The sequence below is a fragment of the Ceraceosorus guamensis genome (assembly GCF_003144195.1).
Source record: "Ceraceosorus guamensis strain MCA 4658 unplaced genomic scaffold IE81scaffold_9, whole genome shotgun sequence".
Classification (NCBI taxonomy): domain Eukaryota; kingdom Fungi; phylum Basidiomycota; class Exobasidiomycetes; order Ceraceosorales; family Ceraceosoraceae; genus Ceraceosorus; species Ceraceosorus guamensis.
Window position 1 is genome coordinate 247,665 of NW_020290004.1, and position 23,492 is coordinate 271,156.

A 23,492-nucleotide genomic window follows, 5' to 3' on the forward strand; every position below is an offset into this window, starting at 1 on the left:
ATTATAGAGTCGCGAACACCGAACACGAACACTGTTTTGGTGATTGTTTTGTGTCTTTCGCTTTTTTGTGGGTTTCGTGGTGTTTTTTCGAGGAGCGAGCCAGCTAGCGAGAAGTCGACGACGAGGACGAAGCGAGGTATTATAGAGTCGCGAACACCGAACCCGAACACTGTTCTGGTGATTGTTTTTGTGTCTTTCGCTTTTTTGTGGGTTTTGAGGTATTTTTTCGAGGAGCGAGCCAGCTAGCGAGAAGTCGACGACGAGGACGAAGCGAGGTATTATAGAGTCGCGAACACCGAACCCGAACACTGTTTTGGTGATTGTTTTGTATCTTTGACTTTTTTGTGGGTTTGAGGTGTTTTTTCGAGGAGCGAGCGAGCTAGCGAGAAGTCGACGACGACCACGGCGACGCGGCGAGGTGTTGTCGATTGGCGAACGGCGAACGAGAAGCCGTTCACGAGAAGTGGGCGATGACGAAGCGAGGTATATAAAGTCGCGAATACCGGACACTGTTTTGGTGATCGTGCTTGTGTCTTTCGCTTTTGTGTGGGGTTTGAGGTGTTTTCGAGGCGCGAGCGAGCGAGCTAGCGAGCAGTCGACGACGACCACGGGGACAAGGCGAGGTGTCGTAGATTCGCGAGCGGCGAACGAGAAGCCGTTCGTGGGAAGTCGGCGACAACGACGATGCGAGGTATTGAAGCCGGTGCCAACGAATCGAAGTGTTGTGCGTTGAGTGGGAGCTATGTGGCCTCTCTCTTATCCTCCGGGCTATGTTGGCATCTCATCCCGTCCTTTCCTTCCATCTCCTCATCCATCTTGCACGTCCCGTTCGGACCATCTCGTCCACGACCAGCAATGCCAGGTAGCTCATCTAAATGTGGATAGGACATCAGCAAGGAGACCCCTACTAGGGCAGACCGCAGACTACTGAGTTCAAGGGCAGAGGTCACCGTACCCCTGGATAGGGCACCATCGCAGCAATGCTGCGTTGCTTTCACCTTCCTCACCTAAGCTCGCAGGCCGGGGTGTGGGATGTGCTATCAGAGGGGCGGCAAAGAAGGGGGTTGTGCAGTTTGGACATGATTTGGAGGCGGGAGGCAGGCTGATTGAGGCACCCTGTGAGAGGCGGAAAGTCAGCGTTGGGCAACACAATCTATCTGGCTGCAAAGGCTAAGTCCCCGCCGTGACTTAGCCTTTGCAGCCGTAACGAGCAAGGTGGCATGTGGGTGTGTTCGAGGCAAGGTTTCAGCTATCCAAGAGTCTTGAGTGAGCAAGGATGCGGCATAGACTTACTGTTGCTGCTGTTGATGTCACCGTGTCTGAATGCTGATGTCTTCAGGGTGCCTTCGATCATGCGCCTGCCTCCGCGTACATACTGTGTAGACCAAGGTAGTATCAGACTCTGCTCGGTCACCTCACTGCGCACAGCAAGTGTCACTTACCAATAGCATGGCCATAGGCCACCGTACCTGCCCCTGCCTTCCTTGCCATCACGCCTCTTTGGCACAGAGCCCTACTCCCCGTCTGTCCGCAAAGGCTTAGTCAGCTACTTCACAATGTTTAAAGTGACTTACCCAATCCCTGCTCGTCCTTGGACCTCCGTTCGACGAGTCCCGCTGCTGAGCCTCCACGATGAGCATCCCCAGCATGCCGGTGCTGTGTGACAGATGATGGCCTTGATGAACTTAGGGTAGACTTCGTGTGATGGAGTCGTCGGAGATGGATTGTGATTCTTGGACAGATTGTGAGTGCCTTTTGACCATTGCCAGGCGGAGAATCCACTGCTTGGACGCCTTGGCCAGCGAAGAGACTTCGAATGAATGTGATGATGACAGCAGAGATATTGGCATCGCAACGTCCCTCAAACGTTGCTAGCAAAGAGACTTCAAACGAAGGTGATGGTGGAATAATAAGATATCGGCGTACCAGCGTCTAAATTAGACGTGGCGATGAAGCCAAAGGCCAATGCTCATCCAGTGAGCATTGGCCAGTGCTGCCCACGAGCGGACGTTCTCCACGAGGGGGCGAATGATAGCGGAAACGAGAGGAGCGCTGATCTCCACACAGTGGGCAAAGTGGGCGCTCGCGCCAGAGATCGTCTTCTTCGCGATAGGGCCAAGGAAATCGCGAACGGCCAGAAGACGTGGCGCACTGATCTCCACGCAGTGGGCGAATTGAGCGCTTAGGCGAGAGATCGTCTTCTCCACCAGAGGTCCAAGGAAAGCGCGAACGGCCAGAAGACGTGGCGCACTGATCTCCACACAGTGAACGAAGTGGGCGCGCGTGTGGGAGATCGTCTTCTCCACGAGAGGGCGAAGGAAGCCACGAACGGCCAGAAGGTAGGGGGCCGTGTGCTGCGCAAGGCGAGTCAACGTGGCCTTTGCAGTCGAGCCCATGTCGTGGGCCAGAGACGAGAAGGTGACCGCTGGCGTGGGGCTTGGCGTCTTCCCAACAATGTCCAGCACTGCATTTTTTACCAGCTGTCCGAGGGTGGGCAATGGGGTCGGCCCGTTCCAGAACCTAACGAGGTATTCTGGAAGCTCGTCTAGCGCCTTGAGCCAGCTAGAGAACGTCGGCTCCTTCGCGTCGGCGTAAGCGCGGACCCCGCAGAGACCGACCACTGCCAAGAGGCAGACAACGGGCAAAATCCAGCCGCGCGTGGGCTTGCCGCTCGTGGAAGCTACCTCCAGAGCCGAGCAGCGAGAGTCCACGTCGGTCACAGCTTGACCGATTGCGCTGATACCGTCGTCGACGGCAGCGCGGACCGTGTCGACCTCGGCGACAGTGGCGAGCGGCGGGGTGTTCTCCATGACTCTGACACGCTCGTGAAGCGCAGCGTTCTCTCCACTCAGCGCGTCCAGACGAGCCACGACAGCGTGCAGAGTTGCCGAGTCCGTAGCGCGCTGTGCCTCGGTGGCTGCTTGCTCAGCTTCGAGCTCGGCGATGCGCTCACGGAGCGCAGGGACCTCTGCCGCAGTCTGCTCTGCGGTGTTTAGGCGATCTTGAAGAAGATTCACCTCCTCTGCTGTGGTGGTGGTAGCGGCGGCGATGGTGGCGGCGGTGGTGGCGTCGAGGCTGCTGACTCGCGTCTCCAGATCGCTCACGTCGAGGCGATGAAGTTTCAAAGCCTCTGCGACGGTGGAAGAGACGGCGTCCGTCATCTTCCCCTGCAAGCGGTCGAACTTGCGCTCGAGATCATTGTTTGCGCGCGTCTGTTTCTTCACCGTCTCGTTTAGGTTTACCACACGCTGCTGGAGGTTGGAGTGGTCCTCTTTGTGGCTGTTTGCCACGGCTTTGATGCCTTGCATCATGGCGGCCAGGTTTTGGGCCGACTCTTGTTGCACATTGCGCAAAGTGAGTTGATCCGCGTTGGGGTCAGCCGAGGCAACCGAAATGTCGCAGATCGAGATGTCGGAAACCGCCCCGACGGACGTCATCGACGTGGGACCCTGCTTGATCGATAGTGAAGAAGTGGTAAGTGATGAGCGGTGCGGTGGTGGAGGTACGTCAAGTACGTCAGAAGAGAGGGACAGTGAGAAAAGAATGCATGGTGTGCAATGAAGGGAGTGAGAATCGCGAAAGCGAATGAAGAAGTGGCAGGAGGAGTATGATGGCAAGAAGCGAGGGGCAAAACAAGGACAGACAGATAGCGAGTGAGAACGTTGCATCGCGAGGAGAACAGACACACCATTGCTCACCTCGAGTGCGCCACGAGAGAGCTGGCGAACTTTGCCTTTCCACGGCGTGGAAGCGGCATCGGCGTCGCCGGCTTTCTTGACGAAAGAAAACGATTCCTCGTTGGAGGAATCGAACGAATCGGTGGCAGAGCTACCGGTGGAGAGAGACTACAAGCAAGGAATCGCTTGATTTCAGGATACAGTCGTGCCACCAGCAAAGTCAGCAGATCGTTCACTCACCACTTCAACACTCTTGTTGACATCTGGGCAGCGATCCTACGGGGAGAGAGAGGGTAAAAGAAACAGTGATGTGAGCAAGTGATGATTGCGAAAGCCCCAGTCTCCTACTTCTATGATAATTACCTCTTCGGCTTGTGCAGCCGAGAAGTGGCGCTCCGCGTTGGCGGTTACTTCAGACATCTTGCTGAGAGCGTCGACGGAGGTGGGAGGTGTGCGGGTTGCGATAACGAAGGGCTGTAAAGCTGTGCGTGATCGCGAAGGTTGGAAGTTTGTTGGGGGGGACACAAAAAGCTTCTAACCATGGAGGAGCGAAGGGAGGAGGGGGAAATCAGTGGGTGACCTATTTGACTCACAGATTCACAAGGCACCGAATGCGTGGTGTCCACGCTTGAGACTCAGGGGCAGACTGGTAGGCAGCGATGCCGCGAGACCGTTGACGTTTGACGCTGTCGGAAAGCAAGATGCAGTCAAGTGTCGAAGCCGTTGAGCTTGGAATGCTGCGCGTCCCAAGAACCACCAGCGCTCACTGGATCATGCTGAAGACGCGCCAAGTAGATCATTGCCGCAGGGTCACCTCTTCAATTTTGTCGATCAACCGAAGGTGCGTCTCGTATCTCGTTGACATTGACAGGTCGTAACATCGACAGGTCGTCGAGTCGACAAGCTCAAGCTTGAAGGGTGAGTAGGGCACCGCGAGCGAGCTAGTGTGTGAGAGTAGCGATGTCGCAAGCCGCAGTCTGCAGGCGCAACGGGTCGCCCGCAGTGCAGTGCAGCGCAGGCAGATTCAGACTCCGACATGTCTGACATGACTTGGCGAGAGCTGAGGGTCAACAAAGGCATTGCTAAAGGTGAAGCGCACGCTGGATCGATCAGTCTGGTGAGCGGTGAACAGAATGGGCGACGTTGAAGCGATCACTGAGGGAAGTTGGCGCTGCAGAATGTCGCTGACGACGTTCACTGAAGGTGAAGGATCGCTCAGCACGCTGAGCATCGTAGAGTGAGTTGTCACACAGGACGGAAAGGTGCTACCGATTGACGATGAGCTGGACGTCAAGGTCAATGGGTCGAGTGTAACGAGACAAGACGAGTCGTGAGTGTGAGTCGATCGATTTATTCTCGAGTCTGCTTTGGCGAAAATTTTCGGCAAGCAAATCGTGAATCAAAAGTGCGTTGAGCATCAGCGGCACGAAATCAAGTGCGGCGCACGGGCGCAGTCACTCGTGACTTGCCGCGCCCCGCCGTCACGCCACCGCGTGCGTGATGCTACGCTTCATGGCTGGCATGTCAGAGCGAAGGCTTTCGCATCTCAAATTGCTGGTCGTCGTCAGCAGCTAGTCGTCCGCTCAGTCAATGGTGACAGTCATTCCGATGTGCACTTCGAATCATTCACGATCATCACAAGTTTGATCACACAGCAATGGTCAAGGCCCGAACAGGAAGCTAAAGTCTCGTCTGCTTGTCGACTTTGAACCAAGTCCAAAAGAGGACCTGTTCCAAAAAGGTCATAACGTACGCCACGTCAGCTGCCACACATTTCCACAGGGTTGACAATCGTTCCATTGAGTTTCGAAGGAGAACAGAATCACACTCGTGACTCGCTCATGGACGCTGATTAAGGATCAAAGAGGTCATGTCAGTTATTCGTGATCGCCAGACGATGACGATCGCTTCGTCCGATGTAATTCGACGATGGAGTGGTACTACTTACCTGAAACGTTGCGTAGGACTTCACACCGCGCAGCTTGTTGCTGGGAATGGGCAGGCGCGAGGGGCTCGTGGTGGGCGAATCCTTCAGCGAAGCAGGTGTTCCATCAGGCGAAGCAGAAGACTCGGGCTGTGCAGCGGGCATGCCCGACGGCTTGTAAGGAGGGATTGGGCGAGGCTGTGTTGGAAATGTGGAGCGAGCAAGTCAGGGTCAGCCACGACAAAGGTAACATCAACGGCGCCGGCAGCAATGGGAAAGCGAACAAGTGATGGTGAATGCCGAGGGAGACGACATCGATTCGTTTCAAGAGAGAGGGGGCGACCTCTTTGCGGACAACGACAGCCACAAAATCAGAGCAGCCACTTCTCGAGCAATACTCACAACCTTTGAAGGTGTCGCGGGAGATGTCTTTTTGGCCTGGTGCAGAGCCCAAATTTGCTGGGCAAGCAGGGTTGACTGTTGCGGGGAAGCCCCAAAAAACGGCTCCATGGCCGTCAGGCCGAGGCTGGCCATTCTTGCTCGAGCGACTTGCACGTCGCTGTCCGTGAATACTTCGGGACTCGCCCACTCATTAGAGAGGTCAGATGGAAGCTCTTGCGCAGGGGTTGGGATTTGCGACATTTTGGAGAATGAGAGGATGGGGCGGGGAGCGATTTGGGATGAGTGGGGGAAAGGAAGAATCGATGGGTGCGCTTGTGACTTAAGTAATCACGAATGCTCCATGAAAGGAATACACTCATCAAGACTGAGCGAGTCGGAATGCAAGCTACCAAGAGGGTACATGCGGCATGACTCTGACTCACGACTACTCGCAAGCGGGACTCGTGACTTGCTCCTCAACAGCGCGTGATGTCACAGAGGCGAAGTGCGGCAGCTCAGTGCGATCGGTCCTGCACTGTGACTCTTCTGACTCTTGACTATTGTAGGGCAGCTCGCCAGTCAAAAGTCAAGAGTACAGAGGGATGTCAGTCAAAAGTGGTGAGTCGTGAGCGTGAGTCACGAGTGTTTGGGTCAAATGTGAATGGCGTCATCGTCATCGAAGCATTCCCCTTGCATATAACGGCTTCAAGTCAGACGCGATCGAGCCTTCACTCAGATCGTGTCCCTCGACAGCTTTGGCTATGCCGCGACCTTCTTCCTCTACCTTCACTGTGCAAGGATCTTGAATACGAATGTGAATGGAGTCACGAACACAAGATGCTGTTACCAAGAAGTGTGCAACTCATGGACCACACGTGATGAGTACGTGCTGCTGGAGGTGGCGTGCGCTGTAGACAACACGTAGCTGACCGAAAACGCGAGCGGCTCACAGCCGCGAGTCAAAAGTTGATGAGTCGCACGGCCCCGGCACGGAAATGAGTGCTCGTGTCATTCAAAATTGTCAGAGCGTGAATATGCTGCACACGCAAAGTCATCTCAAAAGTCATCGTTGCGGAGCTGCAAGAAGGGCAGCGGACCTCTCTTCAGCACCCGCCACGTTCGTTGGTACTGATCACTCGCTTGAAGCATCAAGCTTCCAGATTCCTCACCTTTTGTTCAACAAGCATGCTCGACTCTGTACTTCACACGCACGCACGCACGCGCGTCAACGGTCGTCGCGCATCATGCGGCAAAGCCGTTAGAAATGCGAGGTGGGCCTCTGTTTCCAGTTCTTGGGACTGACCAACAAAAAGCAAGGCACTTTGGCAGTGAAGTGAGGCTCAACAACGATGTGCACTCAAGCTCGATGGGGGCCTGAAGGGTGTCCGCATTCCAGTGAAGCAGTTGTACGTGCTTTGCCCGTGGATCGAGCTAGGTACAGCAGCACTTGGACTCAAGCCCCGCCCCTGACCAATCAGTCCCGATGATGTGGGTGAGCATGCTTCACAAAACGCCTGTCCAGCGAGGCTCACCCTCTCTCCTCGCTTCTCCATCGTTCGAAACGCTTTTGCTCAGAAAAGAATTTCGACACTTTCGCTGAACAGCATCCCAAAGCTCTCAGCACCCCTCCCAAAGCTCACGTACCCCAACCCAACTGAACCTTCGTTCAACATGTCTCTTCGTCGTCGTAACTCGTTCCCCAATCTGGGAGCTCAATACCGCGAGATGGAGAATTTCCGTGGTCAAGTCGAGTCGCTCCGCCGCACAGTGGACGACTTCAAAGTCGAGTTTTACGGTGAAGTCACCTCGCTCAATCGCAAAGTGAGCGAGGAGAGCATTGCCAGATCGGAAGGAGCAACGCAGGCCAACAAAGGTTTGCTACAGCTCAAAGGGGACTTCATCGTCCACAAAAGCACGGTCAGCAATGACCGAATCTCTCTTGAGGACCGCATTCAGGTTCTCGAGTCTGAGAAAAAGGACTTGATGACCCAGAATCAGGTCAAGAAGTTGATCGAGACCGCCTTGGCTCAGTACAAGGCTGACACTCAGACCGCCTTGGCTCAGCACAAGGCTGACGCTCAAATCAAGCGTCAAGAGCTGGAGGAGAAGGTAGAGGCGCTGGCATTGGAGAACGAGCGCCTGAAGCTCATTGCCAGTTGGAGCAAGTATTTCTTGCTTGCTGTCGTAGCAGTGGCACTCGTCGTCACTCTGTGGCACTTCGCTGGAGACGGGTTCACCGAGTGGACCCGTCATCCAAACGAGGTTCCAGAATGGCTGGTCGATTATCTTGAGCTCCGACCAACTGTCACCATGGAAATTCATCATCCTCTCCATTGGCTAGACAAAGTCAAGCTCAGCGCCTCAAACTTGATCAAGAATCCCTTCTCTCCGCCACCTCTGCCACTCCCTCCGACGCCCATGCCCATCAAGTTCACGGACGTCCTAGGTGACCTTTGGGGCAGATTCTGGCATGCAGTGCTCACCGCCTGCGGGTCTGCACACGAAGCAAGTATCACGATGAGAGCGAATATGAGGGTATTCGTGATCAAGAGAGATGCATGGAAACTTGGTTTTTACATGGATGCGCATGCGCGTGCGCGCACGCATGTGACAGCAAGTGCGGTCGCTGAAGTTGCCGAAGTGGCCGAAGCTGCCAAAGTTTCTGCTGATTGGATCAGTGCGGTGGCACTTCATGTGCCAATGATCTTTGCTTGATTTGCTTGAGTGAGTCGCAAGTGTACGACGACCGAGTTAACCTCCCACTGACTTAATGTGAATGTGATTTGCAGGTCGCAACAGCGATACCAGGGTTTCGCAAGGGGCAGTATGACAACAGACAGCGATACAAGGGGCTCACTTGCAAGGGGCCAACATGCTTCGCGTCACTTTGAAAGCACCTCGTGTTCACTTGGTAGGCCAGGTGGTTTGCTTGGTTGCTGAAGCACGCTCTTGGAAGGTTGTCTGTTGCCGTCAGAAGACACCGAATAAGCCAGCAACGCTGGCCTCATCGGTGTTCGCACTCACCCATAGAGGAGTAGGGACACAACAGGAGTGGAGGGAATCGCTGGTCCAAAACAAACCGGAAAGATGGACTCCAAAGGTCCCGGGTGACTCACGACATTACGGAAAGGAAAGGAAAGCAGCAGAGCGGAGCAGACTTGGACTCATGGCGCGCGCAACTAGCGCGCCTTCAAATGTGACGGTGAGTGACCAAGGTCCGAAACGCTCGATCGAATGTCTACTGAACACAGAGCGTTTCTCCTTCGGGAGCTGCAGGATTTAATCCTGCAGCTCCCTTCTGCTCCCTCTGCTCCCTCTGCTCTTATCTTGCTGTTCGTCGTTTGAGCCCCGTCTTTCTCTCTGTTTGATTGGAACTTCGGTCGCCCGTCGAAGCTCCTGGTCCCAGACCTCTATGGGTGAGTGCGAACACTGATGAGGCCAGCGTTGCTGGCTTATTCGGTGTCGACTGACCGTGCAACGGATGGCTGGAAGAGTGACGTGCTGACGCGCAAGATCAAGTAGCTTTCCTGGCTGACCAAGTAGCGGGGACCCTGTGACGCGAGCATCCCAAGAGCACCTTAACTTCGTAGTCCAAATTATTCTGCCCCTTACGCTCCCAGTGCACAGTCCTGCCTACTGGACGCTATCACTCCCGCCATCACTTATGACTTCACTCGCACTAGCGATGCGGCCGCAAAGTGCACAGCGACAGCGACATGCAATCCCAATGCAGATTCAAATCAGGCAATTTCCTCAACGGCCGCCCAAGGTCCCTCTGCGCCTCCAACAATCACAAGGTGGTTCTCAACAGCCAATTGCTGTCCAAGTGCACACGCGCAGGACCGCCGAAGAAGCGCATCCTCGCATGCTATGAGTCGCCATGACTCTTCCCACGACTCCAGCCGCTCCAGCTCATGGAAGTTCAGGATCGTTCTCTCAAGCGGCCCCAACAATCACGATGTGGTTCCCAAACCGAACAGCCAATTGCTGTCCAAGTGCACACGCGCAGGACCGCCAAAGAAGCGCATCACCGCATGCTATGAGTCGCAGTCGCCATGACTCTTCTCACGGCTCCAGCCAATTGCTGTCCAAGTGCACACACGCAGGACCGCCAAGAAGCGCATCACCGCATGCTATGAGTCGCAGTCGCCATGACTCTTCTCACGGCTCCAGCCGCTCCGTCTCATGAAGGTCCAAGTTTGTTCTCTCAAGATTCGATAATGATCGCGACTCCAAGCCCATTCTCCCTTGACTCGATAAGAACCTCGCTGCGCTCCCGATGAAGTTTCATGTTCCAAAGGCCGTATTTCCCAGATTCGATAATAGGCTTGTCTCTGATCCGTTTCCGAAATAAAATACATTCAAAATCACTTCTTTTCAGAAGCCGAGTCTGAATGGGTGTGATGGTGCCCATCGGCAATGGCCGCTATGGTTAGTGACATGAATGGAGATAGACTCGGAGGCTGCATGCGTTGCAGCGCGTACTCCGACCGATCCCTGCATCCATGACGCTTGCTTGTGCGTACAACGCGTGTGGTGCTGTTCTGACGGCTACGAGGCTACTACCACCATCCTCCTCGCGGCGCGCGCCCCGACGAAGCCCCTCATCAGTCTTGTCGCGAACGCGAGTGCCACGCGCCTCCATAATCCATCCTGCTGCGCTTTGCAGCCCTCACGTCTGCCAACGCGAGCGCCTCAGCCTCACCACCGCCTACTGCGAGACATGGCGGCCTTGGATCCTTGGGCAGATTCAGCGCCTTTTCCCTCCGCATCTGACCTCACAGTCCCAGCTTCCGGCTCAACGGCTTCTGCGATATTGCCGCAAGCACGCCATCCTCCAACTGATGTGCCAACCCAGGGAGGTAGACTGTTCGATGAAGCTTTAGATGTAGGAGCAGGCTGGGGTCATGATGACGTGCCAGAGACTGAAGCGTCCGGGCCGTCACAAGGTGCGTCCAGCCCTGCGCAGCACATACCATCTGGACATGTGTCATCTCGACCAGAAGACAGCTCTGCTGCACACAGCGCAGCGATCGTCAAAGGAGTCGAGGAAGACTCTCTCTCTGATGACTTTAGAGATGCTCAGGACAGCCCAGCCCCCTCCGACGCGCATCTTCATCACTCCTTTGCGAAGGCAACACCCAATCTGCCCACCTCGCTCCCTCATCAGCAGTCATCAGGCAGCACGACCGATGTTCAGCCCTCGACTACCAACTTCGAAGATGACTTCGGCGACTTTGACGACGCGCCATCCATGAGATCGGATGGACACGCTAGCGATGACGCCTTTGGGGACTTTGACGAGGGGGCAGTCGCAAGCGGTGGGGGGTTAGCAACAACAGGCCAAGCTGTGCTATCTAGCTCTGCAGCGTCACAGGCATCTCTCGTAAGTCAAACTGCAGTGTGTATGAGGGTGGATAGCATTCAGGGGCTTGGGGTTTAGCCACGCGATGAATGCCTTCGTCCGGGAATTGAGGTAGCTTTTTTCGCGCACCATCACTTTGACTAAGGTTCATGTCATCGTTAGTGGCCGACGACGCTGATTCCGGTACCCTGTATGCTTCTCGCATTTCTCAGCGCTCCTCACTACACGTCACACTGCAAAGCACGGCATCTGATCTGGCGGAGCAAATCCGAGATATACTATCTCCGCCTACCCATGACACGCACGCGCAGCATCCATTCTATGAAGGCGCAGCGTCACAGCTAGGCAGGGAGATGGTGAAAGAGGGGCAGAGAGTGAGGTCCGGCTTCAGGTGAGTCCGAATCTAGAAGAATAGCAGGCGGGAGAGGCCCTGGAAAGCCTCTAGGATGGAGCTTTGAAGCAACGTCGCTAAAGCATCTCACCCCCTCCTTCCCGCAAACGATGCACAACAGCGACAAGATGTGGTCGCAGCTGACAGTGCAGCCTGTGCTGCAGCCGATGAACTATCAGCGATCACACATTCGAAGGGCGCATCTGATCTCGCTGGGGATTCCTGTCAATCTTGAAGAGTTCGCCGCGCCTCTCGCGAGGAGCAGAGCGCTCCCACCTCTTGCGCTGTCGTTGAAGAATGCCACGGACGCAGCATACAACGGGCCATCTAGCGCGCCAGCACACTCGGGCTCTACAAGCAACCTGGGCCAGGGCGCATCTTCGCGAATGCTGCAAGGTGAAGCTGCGACGCCTCGTACCGCCAGTCCTGCTCCAGCCGCGCAGAAGGAGAAGTTGGCGGAGAAGAGGCGGGAAGAGCTTGGTCTCCGCATGCCTGCTCTTCTCGATTCAGCGCGTGGCGAGGAGCTTATCAAGATCACAGAAGGTGAGTGCAGGGCACCCCATCAAGGTGGTGGCCGAAGCCCGGGCCAGAGGGTGCAACTTTGCCAATCATGTACGCTGACTTGCTGCATTTCGGGCTTCTCGAAAGATCAACTCTCGCTGCAGTCCCTTCCCTATCTCCAATCTTTGACGTCCGAGCTCTCAGCTTTGACGGAGCTGGCTTCACAACACCTTACCTACCATCTCACGCTTCGCGAATCGCACGCGGCGGACGCAGAGATGTACAACGGACTCATTCGAGACTTGGTGGCCGGCGCAGCATCCAGGATAGCGAGCTCAGGCGGTGGAGCCGCAGGCAGCAGGGGCGACAAAAGGCACACGAGCATTGGGCTGGGAGGCGGAGCGGGAATACCTAGTAGGGTCAGAGGGGCAAGTGGCATTTCGAGTGGAAGGAATAGCCCCGCACCAGACGCAACCTTCAGGAGGTAGAGACCACAGTGGAATACATGAGAGTTCGTCCGCACTAGTCGTCAAGCGAGTCGTGAGTAGTGAATTTCATCAGCCAAGCTGTAAGAGGCAGCTGCATGGGGGCCACGAAGACAGCACGGATATGTTCTGTGAATCATGCACGCTTTTCAAGGGATGGGAGGCGGATGGAGCACGACCAGGACTCGCCGAGGTACGAGGCGCTGCAAGAAGGCACGGATCAATTGCGGCGTCTGCGATGATGCGGAAGTCTGATACAGGGAGCGAATGCTGTGGAGAGACGAGGAGAGGAATGAATGCGAGCTGCCGCGTCTTGAGGGCACCATGCGAGCGGCTCAGAATTGTACGATGGTCCGCGCTGGCCAGCCAATCGCCTTGAGGTGATCGACGACAGCGGCTTCCATTGGCGGAGGTCCGCAGAGAAGAACAAGAGTGTCGTCCAGCTTGTCTGCGCTGATGTCTGCAGGTGGTGGTGGAAAGAGGTGCTGCTCGAGTAGCTCCTTCGTCAATCTACCCTTGCCCATCTTCCATTCCGGCGAGACGTTGGGGTCGCTGAGCACATGCCAGAGTCTGACATTGGTTCTACCGCTGGCTGCAAGAGCTTCGTCCAGATGTACTCTGGCTAGGATGTCCGCTTCCGTGCGATTCGCATCAAGGATGGCTATCTCAACGTGCGCAGCATCGGGGTCGCTGAGCAAGGCCTTGAGCGTGCTCCAGATGGGTGTAATGCCACTGCCTCCGGCAATCATGGCCACACGCTTCAGATGATGGTGCTCGTGACCATGCAGCTGAATAACGCCGCCGGGTTGATACTTCAGATGACCTAGCGGACCTTTCATCTCTATGGTATCTTCTCCCGGGATCATCTGTTCTAGCAGTGTGGTGAAGCGGCCCCCTGGAGTCTTGCCATCCGCAGATGGTTTGTACGTCTTGATCAAAATCTGCAGTGAGCCTTGAAGATCATCGCTAGAGAAAGGTGTGTATGCGCGCTGCACCAATTCTCCCTCGGCGGCGCTGCCTCGGACGATTTGTCCATCCTTGTCCCGCAGACGCAGGTATACATGCTGGCCGGTCGGCAAGCCGACGCGCTGATCAGGTCGATCCATGGCAAAGTGGTAGATCGCAGAGTCGTGAGAGATGACGTCCTTCTCCACAAGCACAGACTTTTTCCACTGCTTGGCGTTCAGGAATGGCGCCGTTGGATCGTCTTCTATCGGTCCTTCAGTCTTGACCAAGCCACCAGCCTCGATTCTTCCGATGTGGTAGTCGCGCATTTGTTTCTTCGCGTCCATCGAATGTATGGCCATGAAGTCTTCGGTAGCATCTTCGCCGGCTACGAGCGTGATGCTCTCTGAACCACCAGGATGCTTCTCGAGGAAAGCTGTGCCGTCGTAGACGTGATCGCCCACGACGAACCAGGGCGAAGTCTCGTTTGCGTGCTCGGCAACTTGAGCTTTGGTCACCACGGTCGTTCGCTTATCGACATGCGTCATGACCTCTTCAATGTCAATCTTGGCCGGCACGACCTTTTGAGTTGATGCTTCGTTGGACTGCGCGGCGTCAGCTCCGAATTGCGGATAACGAGGGTTGGCTCCTTCATCGTTCATCCTCTGCATCCATCCGCCGGGGGCGTTGCCTGCTAGGGTTGGATGCTCGAAACGAAGCTGTTGCTGGTCATCATCCCGATGAATGGCGACTCTGAACCACCAGTTGTTCATCATCGAGGTAGCATTCCAGTACATATCTCGAGGCATAGCGGCCAAGCCTTCGTCGGTGGCGCGAATTGAGATGACGGAAGACTCCTTGAGCCTTGCGGTGTCAACGTCTAATTCCCAGAAGCACCAGGCAAAGCTCATCTCTGTTTCGGTGAGGTCCAGCGTGCCAAAGAATGGGTGGTTGCGAATGGGAGCGATGCGGTATTTGTCTTCTGGCATGTCGATCTGCGAAAGCTCCCAAGATTTGCCGTCATCCAAAGAGACCTCGACACGATGAATCCTCTTGCCGCCGCCTGTGTAAGCATATCCGCAGATGCGGTAAGAAGATGGTCCAGCATGACTGATATCAAGTGTGGAGTTGTGATCAGGAGTCAGAGCTGCAGCGTTGACGTTCAAGTCGTTGATGATATACTTGGGATCCTTCCACCAGTGTTCTTCACTTCTAGCCTGATCTGCGGTGACCTGCGTCGGCAACACTTTGTTATCCCAGAAGTGTAGATAATGCTGTGACTCTTCATCCGAAATCTCAATGCGATTGAGCCATTTCACCATCCTTCCACCAATCTGTCCCGGCACGATCAAGCGCAGCGGAAAGCCGTGGTCGGGACTCAAAGGTTCACCATTCATGCCCCAGGCGATGAGCATACCTTTGCTTCTATCTTTGGCCCAAGTGAGTCGCTGCGAAGTACCATATTTACCCTTCGGCAGCTCGTCGATGCCTTCAAATATGACGTGTCGAGCTCGGCCTGGCATTTTGCGGTCATAGGGAAAGGCACCAGCGGGTCGAATGGGTTTGCAGTAGTCCAAGAGGTCCGCGAGGTAGACGCCAGTGAAGAGGCCTGTAGACACGCCTGCTGCTCCCCAATTGAAGCCTGGTCAAGTCATATCATGCCAAATGTGCGGTCAGTTGATTGGCTGTGGGGCAGCGAAAATCTGGTAGCCAGCATGGAGGCAGTACTTACCAAGACCCTTGGTAACCATGTTTTGTTCCTTGCGCCTGTTGCCGGCGCAGACCAGGGTGACAGGTAGCGTAACGGTCTCGAACTTTTGCTTGAGCTCTTCGATGGTAAAGTTGATCTCCTTCTCCACTAGACCATGTATGCGCAGCTTCCAGTCCTTGGCATCACCTTCAGATACGTAAGGGACAGCACCGTGACTGCGAACGTAGAACAGAGATTGAGGAGTAAGAAATCCAGTCTTGAGAATGTCGATAAGCGGTGGCTCGACATTGAGAGGATGTTTTCCTGTGAGCCGGATAAGGCGTTCGTCGCGAGCAACCCAAGCATCCGGTGTCCCATTGTCGATAGACAGCGGCTTGACGTCGCCAGTCTTTGGCACGGGTGGCAGGTGCTCGCCATACACGCTTTCGCTATCAAGCTCCGATTCAAGGGAAGATGGGCTAGCTGTATTCTCCCGTATGAGCTCGGTACCCTTGAGGGCGTCGATGGAGCCAGCGTTGGAGGAACCAGGAGTGGTAACAGGCGTCGTAGCACCTGTGCTGATGCCAGAAACAGATCTCAGCTCCGAGTCCGAGCCTGAGCTGGCTGAGTCGGACCTTAGCTCCTTGTCAGAGCCCGTCGACGAGCGAGGAGATGATGACAGCGACATGGTCGGCAAATAGGCAAGGTCGACTCGGATTGCGGGGCGTGCAAAGTCGAGGCAGCTTACGGAGAAGCAGCAGCCAGAGGCACAACTGATCGGTTGAAAGGCGAAGCCCAGCTAGCTGAGAGGGCAGAACCTTCTTATGTACGAGCTCGTAGCACAACGCGAGCAAGAAACGTAGCGATGGCTCGAGAACGCGGCACAGATGATGTTCAGTCAGAGACTTGCGTTGCGGTCGCGCCTACAGATTTGAGCTGCGAAGGCAAGAGGAGTGATGCAGCACTTGCAGCACTTTTCTATGTTGACCATGGACCGCTCGGTAGGAGCGGATTTTGAGGGTTGCTGCGAGATGCCGAGAGGTGGTTGTTGGCCTTTACCGAGGTGAGCAGCGAGTTGGCAAGGAGTCGGCGAGCCATACATGTGCTTCGGCTGGCCATTGGGGTAAGAGTCGTGAGTATGCGTTCGCAATTGCCCTTTTTTCAGTAGTGCCGTATCATCTCCAACCAATCACCTGCTGGCGTGAGCTTTCGCTTGAGCGCCTGATGCTTACTGCATCATGAGTCCCCAGTTGACTGCGAGCCAGAGGAGGCCTCAAGCCTCGGTAGGTGCACAACCTAAAAGAATGACCTCCTACATCGGCCCTGCGGCCGGACGCCACTCAGGTTTTGCCTCATTGGGTGCTTTTGCCATCGAGCGACTTGCGCTGGGAGATTGCGGTGATGAGATCAAGCCGGTGGCGAGAGTTCTGTTCGCGGCCCTGCGCAATGGTGATAACGAAGTTCGCCTTCTCAAAGCTGGCTCTTTGCCCGGATGCCTCTGCAGGTAAGGCGCTGCATCCGAGCCTGCATGCAGTGGTGTCAAGGCGAGGAGTGCGTGAATGCCGCCGCGGTGGCTCTTACAATACAGCAGTGAGTAAATGCACGCCATGCAGAATCCATATGCAGACTCTGCCGCCGGCTTAGACTCCTCGCATAGACCAGCACTTCAACGGTGTCAAAGGGTGAGTTCGCTCCGCGAGTCCAAGATAAGAAGCTCAGGCCATCCGATGCTACAGCGCAGCGCGCTCACCTTCGACTGTGCGAGCAAACTCATCAGTCTTTCGGGCTTGATTCACCAGGCTTGGCCAACGCAGGCACAGGCTTGGCAAAAAGTGCGAAGATAGCCCTAGGGCTCGCACGATCGATCTCCTTGTCCTTTCGTGATTGCATTGTCGAGCAGCTGCCGGAAACGTCCTTCGTCATCGACGCTCGAGTCGCTCGTGACCCACCATTGCCCTAGAAGCAGACGTCAAAGTCCGGAGAGCCACGAAACGTCCTTGCCGATTCGCGGCACACGTGTGCATATATGGGGCATTATGCTGCTATATGGGACTACTGTATTCAGTTGAGCACGCAAGGCGGGGTAACCAGCAGCCTCGGAACGCGTGTTTCATGACTTTGCATGGCATGAACATACATGCTGGAGCAAACCTTCTTGCTTGCTCGTCCATGGCCCCTTCGAAAAGCCTCCGGTCAATGAAAGAGTCGCAAAGCAAGCGCGCTCACAAGTCGTGATCGACGATCAGTGGCGGTCGACCGATTTGAGCTGCTTCAACTTCCTCCTCGACTCACATTGAGAGCAAGGGCCGCGCGGTGGTGCGCAGACAGTCGTCTCGGACAGCAGCAAGGACGCGGCTTGCTCCTACCTTGAGAAGTAGAGAGTGGCCTGCAACTGCTCCCTTAATTACTTCGGTCGCAGTCCAAAAATCGCATAAGATTCAGCGAGGTTTGTCCGGGCAATGCTAGGCCCCCGCGGGGAAACGTATACGAAGTAGGAACTGTACATTCATGATTCGATTCACATTCGTGCGGTGATTTTGGTCTTGCCGAAATGAATCGGCCGGCAACATGCCTCGCTAGCTTGACCAGCCGCATCAAGGATCGTGACGCGCGCCTGCCGAAGGACGATGATTCAGATCGACCCTCGCGATCCTGATTCAATTTGCGCGGGATCCATCGCCGACTCTGATCGCTTGACTATTCGCTGCCGTGCACCCTGTTCATCTCTGGCGTGGTTAAGTGCACCGAGCAGCATACAGCTCACGACTGACAAGCCGAGACAAATTAGCTGCATGGGGATAATTTGTGAGGCCCTCCCTCCTTTTCGTATAGGTGTTCTTGATTCTCGACGCTCTTTGCGCCGCACGTATTCGGCCAACACCAATTCACAATTGAAGCGCCCCGGCCCTTAGCGTCGAGATTCATCTCGAACAAAGTGTGTCGCAATGAGCGTCAAGGAGCACTCGTGAATCGGGACCCAGGCGGCGTGCGGTCGGGTCACCCTATTTTTGATCTGATCTGGCTCACCTTGACATCCCAAACCGGAGAGGAGCCTGCTACACCTACCTACGCGCCCACGTAGGCATCGTACACCGGTCTAGTATGTAAGGGAAGAGTCGTGAGTCGAACTTCGCGTGCTCCCTTGTGACTGAAAAGTCAAGACTCTTCATTATTATTATTAATATTCTTCTTCTTCTCTGCATTGTGTAGCATCGCGTGTGTTCATGTTTTGAGCGAGCATGCATTCAAAATTCAAGATTCGTGACGCTTTTCCACCTTGACTTTTATTCAAATTTCGAGCTCAAATTCGAGCCTTCCGGACTTGACGATAGCCTTGCTACAAACCAGCAATCGGGATTAACGTGAACATCCAAAGATTGTGGTGTATATGCAAATATGCAAGACCGAGATTCTTGATTCGATTTCAATTCAACAACCTAGACTTCTACACGGGGCCAGGTCACGCGTTGCACCATTCACGTGATTGCAGAGCGCGCAGATGCTAGGCCAGTCAAAAGTGCGTGCATGAGGCTCATGCGGCGAGGCTTTGCGTCTTGGCACATGCGTGCGCCTGCTGCAGCTATCTCTTCTGCTGCATGCTGGATAAGTACGAGCGAAAGATAAGCAAGTTCGAGGCTTTGCCTCCCAGCATCAGCCTCTCAGCATCAGCCCTCATACCTCCGCTCGATCTCTACAGACACCCCGCCTCAAAGCCCTTCTAGAGCTGCTGCTTGTCGGCGAGCCAATGACAGACTCGGCTACAGCAGCGCCTTAGATAACAGACACATACCTGCAAACGCCATGCAGTCCAGATACTTCGTCTCAGGCTCGCGCAGTAAGCCGACAGAGGCTATTGCCGAGTTGGCTGAAGATACCCGCCAGGTGCGCTTATCGGAGGCCTACTACTGGGCATTCGACGTCGTGTGATTGGTCACGACACTTTCGAAGCCATGACCTCGCAGTCACAAGAGGCTCGCGCTAGTTGGACATTGATCAAATCGCAGCTCACAGCACTCCAACGGGGATGATCAAAACCACAACCCTTAGTCATCCCCGACGTCTTCCATCCTTCAACCACTCAGCTCTGTCCGCCTCAAATCCGACGCCCATCAAGTGCTCAGCGCTTGGATCGATCTTCACAAGATGGTGCCCGTACCCACAGGCGTACACTATGACGACAATGTCGCAGCAGCACCATCGAGCACTGACAAGAAGTATCCCAAGCGATGCGTCGTCGTCGGTCTCGGTATGGTTGGCATTGCCTTCTGCGAAAAGCTTCTGAAGATGGACATTGACGGCGGAAGAGATGAGTGGGAGGTGGTCGTGTGAGTCTTCCTGCTGACTGCTCGCTTCTTCTCAATTGCGAGCCTCAGCTGCTCACACCATGACTCATCCTTGCATTTGTGCACACAGCGTTGGCGAGGAGCCGCACATTGCCTACAACAGAGTCGGTTTGACACAGTACTTCACTTCGAGAGATCCGGAGGCCCTGTACTTGAATCCTCTCAGCTGGTACACAAGCCACGCGCCTGGCAAACTGCAGTATCACACAGCGGATCCGGTCACTTCCATCTCACATGAAGCCAAGGAAGTGCGAACATCGAAAGGCCTCACGCTCAAGTACGATGTATGCGTGCTAGCCACTGGCTCAGACGCCGCTTTGCCACCATATGTCTCCCAACAGAGGTTCCATGCTACTGCTGGCACTTTCGTCTATCGCAATCTTGCAGACTTGGACGCCATGATCGCCTACTCCGAGGAACACAAAGTCAAGCGTGCTGCAGTCATTGGCGGCGGCCTTCTCGGTCTCGAAGCCGCCAAAGCTCTCTTCGATCTGGAGACAGTGGAACAGGCGGTTATCATCGAGCGAAATCAGTGGGTACTCTCACGTCAGCTCGATGGTGAAGGTGGCCGAATGGTCCTAGACAAAGTCCGAGCGCTTGGCGTCGAAGTTGTCACTCAAGCACGAGTCAGAGATCTGATCGTAGGGTCACAGCAGGAAGACGACGAAGGCAAAGAAAGGATTAAAGGCTTGTTGCTGGAAGGCAAGGGTGAAGACGGAGCTGATGCGCCGTACGAGCTCGACATGCTGGTCTTCGCTGTTGGCATCAAAGCAAGAGATAATCTTGCCACCCAGTCTAATCTCAAGGTAGCGCCTCGAGGCGGCTTCGACATATCAGATCGTCTTGAGACCAGCGCCAAGGACGTCTACGCGATCGGCGAATGCGCCAGCTTCAAGGGGGAAACCTGGGGTCTGATCGCGCCTGGCGTCGAAATGGCAGACGTTCTCGCTTTCAATCTTACCGAAGGACCACATCACGCAAGTGGTTTGAGATCGATGACATATCCCGACTTAAGCTGCAAGCTGAAGTTGATGGGCGTCGACGTCGCAAGCTTTGGCGATTTCTTTGCAGATCGCGGAAAGCTCACAAAGTCACTTCCCGGCAATCGCAAGACTGGAACTGGAGCGCACGCTAAGGTGCCAGATGGCGCTCCTGTCGTCAAGGCCCTCACCTATCGCGACCCCTTCTCCGATGTGTACAAGAAGTACATCTTCACCGCAGACGGCAAGCATGTAGTGGGCGGCATGATGGTCGGAGATGTGAAAGACTACGTCAAGCTTGTCGGAATCTGCAACAAGGGCAAAGAACTCGAAGTTCCACCGGCCCAGTTCATCTTAGGATCTCAGAAAGAAGGCGAAGAAGGTGACGACCTTGACGATGACACCCAAATTTGCTCTTGCCACAATGTTACCAAGGGCCAGGTAGTCGATCAAGTCAAGCAAGGATGCCGATCGTTTGGCGACATAAAAAGCTGTACCAAGCTCGGAACTGGATGTGGAGGTTGCGTTCCACTCGGCACTTCTATCTTCAACAAGGCCATGACTGATGCTGGCGCCGAGATTTCTAACAATTTGTGCCCGCATTTCAAGTACTCTCGCCCGGACATGTATATGATCATCAAGCACCGCAAGCTCCAGGACTTCACCACCACGATGCAAGAAGTCGGCGTTAAACCCGACTCCCTGGGATGCGACGTATGTCGACCGGCAGTTGGATCTATTCTTTCGTCTCTCAACAATCAATTCATTATGAAGCCATCGCAAAGACAGACGCAGGATACGAACGATCGCTACCTAGCCAACATCCAACGTGACGGGACTTACTCTGTTGTTCCTCGTCTCCCTGCTGGCGAGGTGACCCCATTCCAACTCAAAGTATTGGGTGAGGTTGCCACAGAGTTCAACCTCTACTCCAAGATTACGGGTGGGCAGCGCATCGATCTATTCGGCGCGCGCAAGCACCAGCTCCCTGCCATTTGGACACGTCTTGTCGACGCTGGCTTCGAGTCCGGCCACGCTTACGGCAAAGCCCTACGCACCGTGAAGAGCTGTGTAGGCACAACCTGGTGCCGCTTCGGTGTCGGCGATTCGGTCGGACTAGCTGCCGAACTTGAAGGACGCTACAAATCCATTCGTGCGCCTCACAAATTCAAGTCCGGGGTCAGTGGATGTGTGCGAGAATGCGCAGAGGCGCAAAGCAAAGATTTTGGCCTAATCGCTACTACGAAAGGCTGGAATGTCTTTGTTGCTGGCAACGGTGGAGCAAAACCTCGACACGCAGAACTCATTGCGGAGGATGTACCACGTGCTCTTGCCATCAAGATTATCGATCGGTTCCTCATTCTGTACATCCGCAATGCAGACAAATTGCAGCGAACTGCACGATGGGTGGAAACACTCCCGGGGGGCATCAACGAGCTCAAGGACATCATCGTCAAGGACAAGTTAGGTATTTGCAAAGATCTCGAAGATGAAATGGACTCGCTGGTGGGCAAGTACCACTGCGAATGGACCGAAGTCGTGCGGAATCCCGAGCGCCAGAAAGCCTTCAAGCAGTTCATTAACACAGAAGAGACGCAGGTCCACTCCGAGCGCATCGAGCAACGCAACCAGAGTCGACCGGCCGACTGGCCAGCAGACGCTACTCCTCTCAAGTTCAGTGTTCGAGACATCGCAGCAAATGAGCCTTGGGAATGGCGACCAGTGGCGAAAGTGGCTGATCTGGACCCTCAACCTGATGCTCCCACCTCTGCCGTCGTCAAGTATGGCGACACCCAGATCGCAATTTGGAACATTCCCAACCGTGGCCTAAGGGCGTCTCAGAATATGTGCCCACATCGCCGAGCCTTCGTCTTGGCCGATGGTCTGATCGGCGAAGACGACTCGGGCAAGGAGTTTATCAGCTGTCCGCTGCATAAGAGAAGATTCAACCTGGATCACAAAGAGGAGAACGATGCCGGCAAATGCAACGATGCGGATTATTCAATCATGACATTTGAGGCGCGGCAAGAGGAGGACGGCACTGTCTCCCTCAAATTGCCGTCCTCCGAGTCGCTAGATGCGCTTCTTTCGACGACTAAATGGATGCTCCGCAAGGCTCGAGAGGAGTCTCACATCCTCTCGGGCGGACAACCTGGCCAGACTGATACGGAAGGCTACGCAATGACCGAGAAGCATGGACAAATTGTCGAGATCGCAGGGCCTACTGAGGCAGTGCAAGAAGAGTCGAGGAAACTCGATCGAGAGCGCAGGGGTATTCCTGAGCCTGCTCAAGACACGAGCAAGGGAGGCGCCAAGAAAGCTAGCTGCGCCGACGCTGCCCCTGGAAGCAAGCTCGATTGGTAGATCCTACTACACGCTCTAGATCACACAGTCTGCCTCCTGTCCTCTTTCTCATGCCTTCAGATCTGCCTCATCCAACGCGGTGCCAAATTTCGTCCTCAAGCGTCTACTTCCCTCCCGTCTACCGCAGTCACGCTTCGCATATGCAATCCATCGTTCGTTTCACACTGGCACGTTGCGGTCACCGAATCTGAGAGCGCTTCATGTCGTGTCATCGTTCTTGCAGGGATCGAAAGGAAGCCGAAACAATCTTGAGGTTGGTTTGTCCCCTAGTATGCTTTTCGCGGGAGCTGAACCAAGACTACAGACTAACAATCGAGGTTCTCAAGGCAACAGTTAAAAACCATGGACCGGCGCGTCGTCTCCCTTTCACACTTCGTCCGGGGGAGATCCGATAGTAGGATGACTTCTCAATCGTGTCAGAGTGGGAAGGCGCGTACATCTCGACG

General features: G+C 55.0%; 6 protein-coding genes across 6 annotated transcripts; 3 read left to right on the forward strand and 3 right to left on the reverse strand.

Annotated features, from left to right (window-relative positions):
- Positions 1–1,937: 1,937 nt before the first annotated feature.
- On the reverse strand, positions 1,938–4,097 carry IE81DRAFT_345416 (hypothetical protein; the record flags this gene model as incomplete). Its single annotated transcript, XM_025515911.1, has 4 exons — positions 1,938–3,449; positions 3,699–3,845; positions 3,918–3,953; positions 4,041–4,097. 4 exons carry the CDS (start codon positions 4,095–4,097, stop codon positions 1,938–1,940), a joined length of 1,752 nt encoding a protein of 583 aa, XP_025371879.1.
- A 1,419-nt stretch (positions 4,098–5,516) lies between these two features.
- On the reverse strand, positions 5,517–6,243 carry IE81DRAFT_345417 (hypothetical protein; the record flags this gene model as incomplete). Its single annotated transcript, XM_025515912.1, has 3 exons — positions 5,517–5,525; positions 5,626–5,799; positions 6,004–6,243. The coding sequence occupies 3 exons, from the start codon at positions 6,241–6,243 to the stop codon at positions 5,517–5,519; spliced, it is 423 nt and encodes a 140-aa protein (XP_025371880.1).
- A 1,410-nt stretch (positions 6,244–7,653) lies between these two features.
- On the forward strand, positions 7,654–8,697 carry IE81DRAFT_345418 (hypothetical protein; the record flags this gene model as incomplete). Its single annotated transcript, XM_025515913.1, has 1 exon — positions 7,654–8,697. One exon carries the CDS (start codon positions 7,654–7,656, stop codon positions 8,695–8,697), a length of 1,044 nt encoding a protein of 347 aa, XP_025371881.1.
- Positions 8,698–10,542: 1,845 nt separating this feature from the next.
- On the forward strand, positions 10,543–11,745 carry IE81DRAFT_253113 (hypothetical protein). The gene has a single exon (XM_025511324.1). It carries the CDS (start codon positions 10,706–10,708, stop codon positions 11,423–11,425), a length of 720 nt encoding a protein of 239 aa, XP_025371882.1. The 5' UTR covers positions 10,543–10,705; the 3' UTR covers positions 11,426–11,745.
- Positions 11,746–13,059: 1,314 nt separating this feature from the next.
- Positions 13,060–16,047, reverse strand: IE81DRAFT_286722 (putative nitrate reductase; the record flags this gene model as incomplete). The annotated part of the gene is made up of 2 exons (XM_025511680.1): positions 13,060–15,311; positions 15,402–16,047. The coding sequence occupies 2 exons, from the start codon at positions 16,045–16,047 to the stop codon at positions 13,060–13,062; spliced, it is 2,898 nt and encodes a 965-aa protein (XP_025371883.1).
- Positions 16,048–19,018: 2,971 nt separating this feature from the next.
- Positions 19,019–23,398, forward strand: IE81DRAFT_321042 (nitrite reductase). Its single transcript, XM_025513219.1, has 2 exons — positions 19,019–19,684; positions 19,773–23,398. Exons 1-2 carry the CDS (start codon positions 19,503–19,505, stop codon positions 23,044–23,046), a joined length of 3,456 nt encoding a protein of 1,151 aa, XP_025371884.1. The 5' UTR covers positions 19,019–19,502; the 3' UTR covers positions 23,047–23,398.
- The last annotated feature ends 94 nt before the right edge of the window (positions 23,399–23,492 follow it).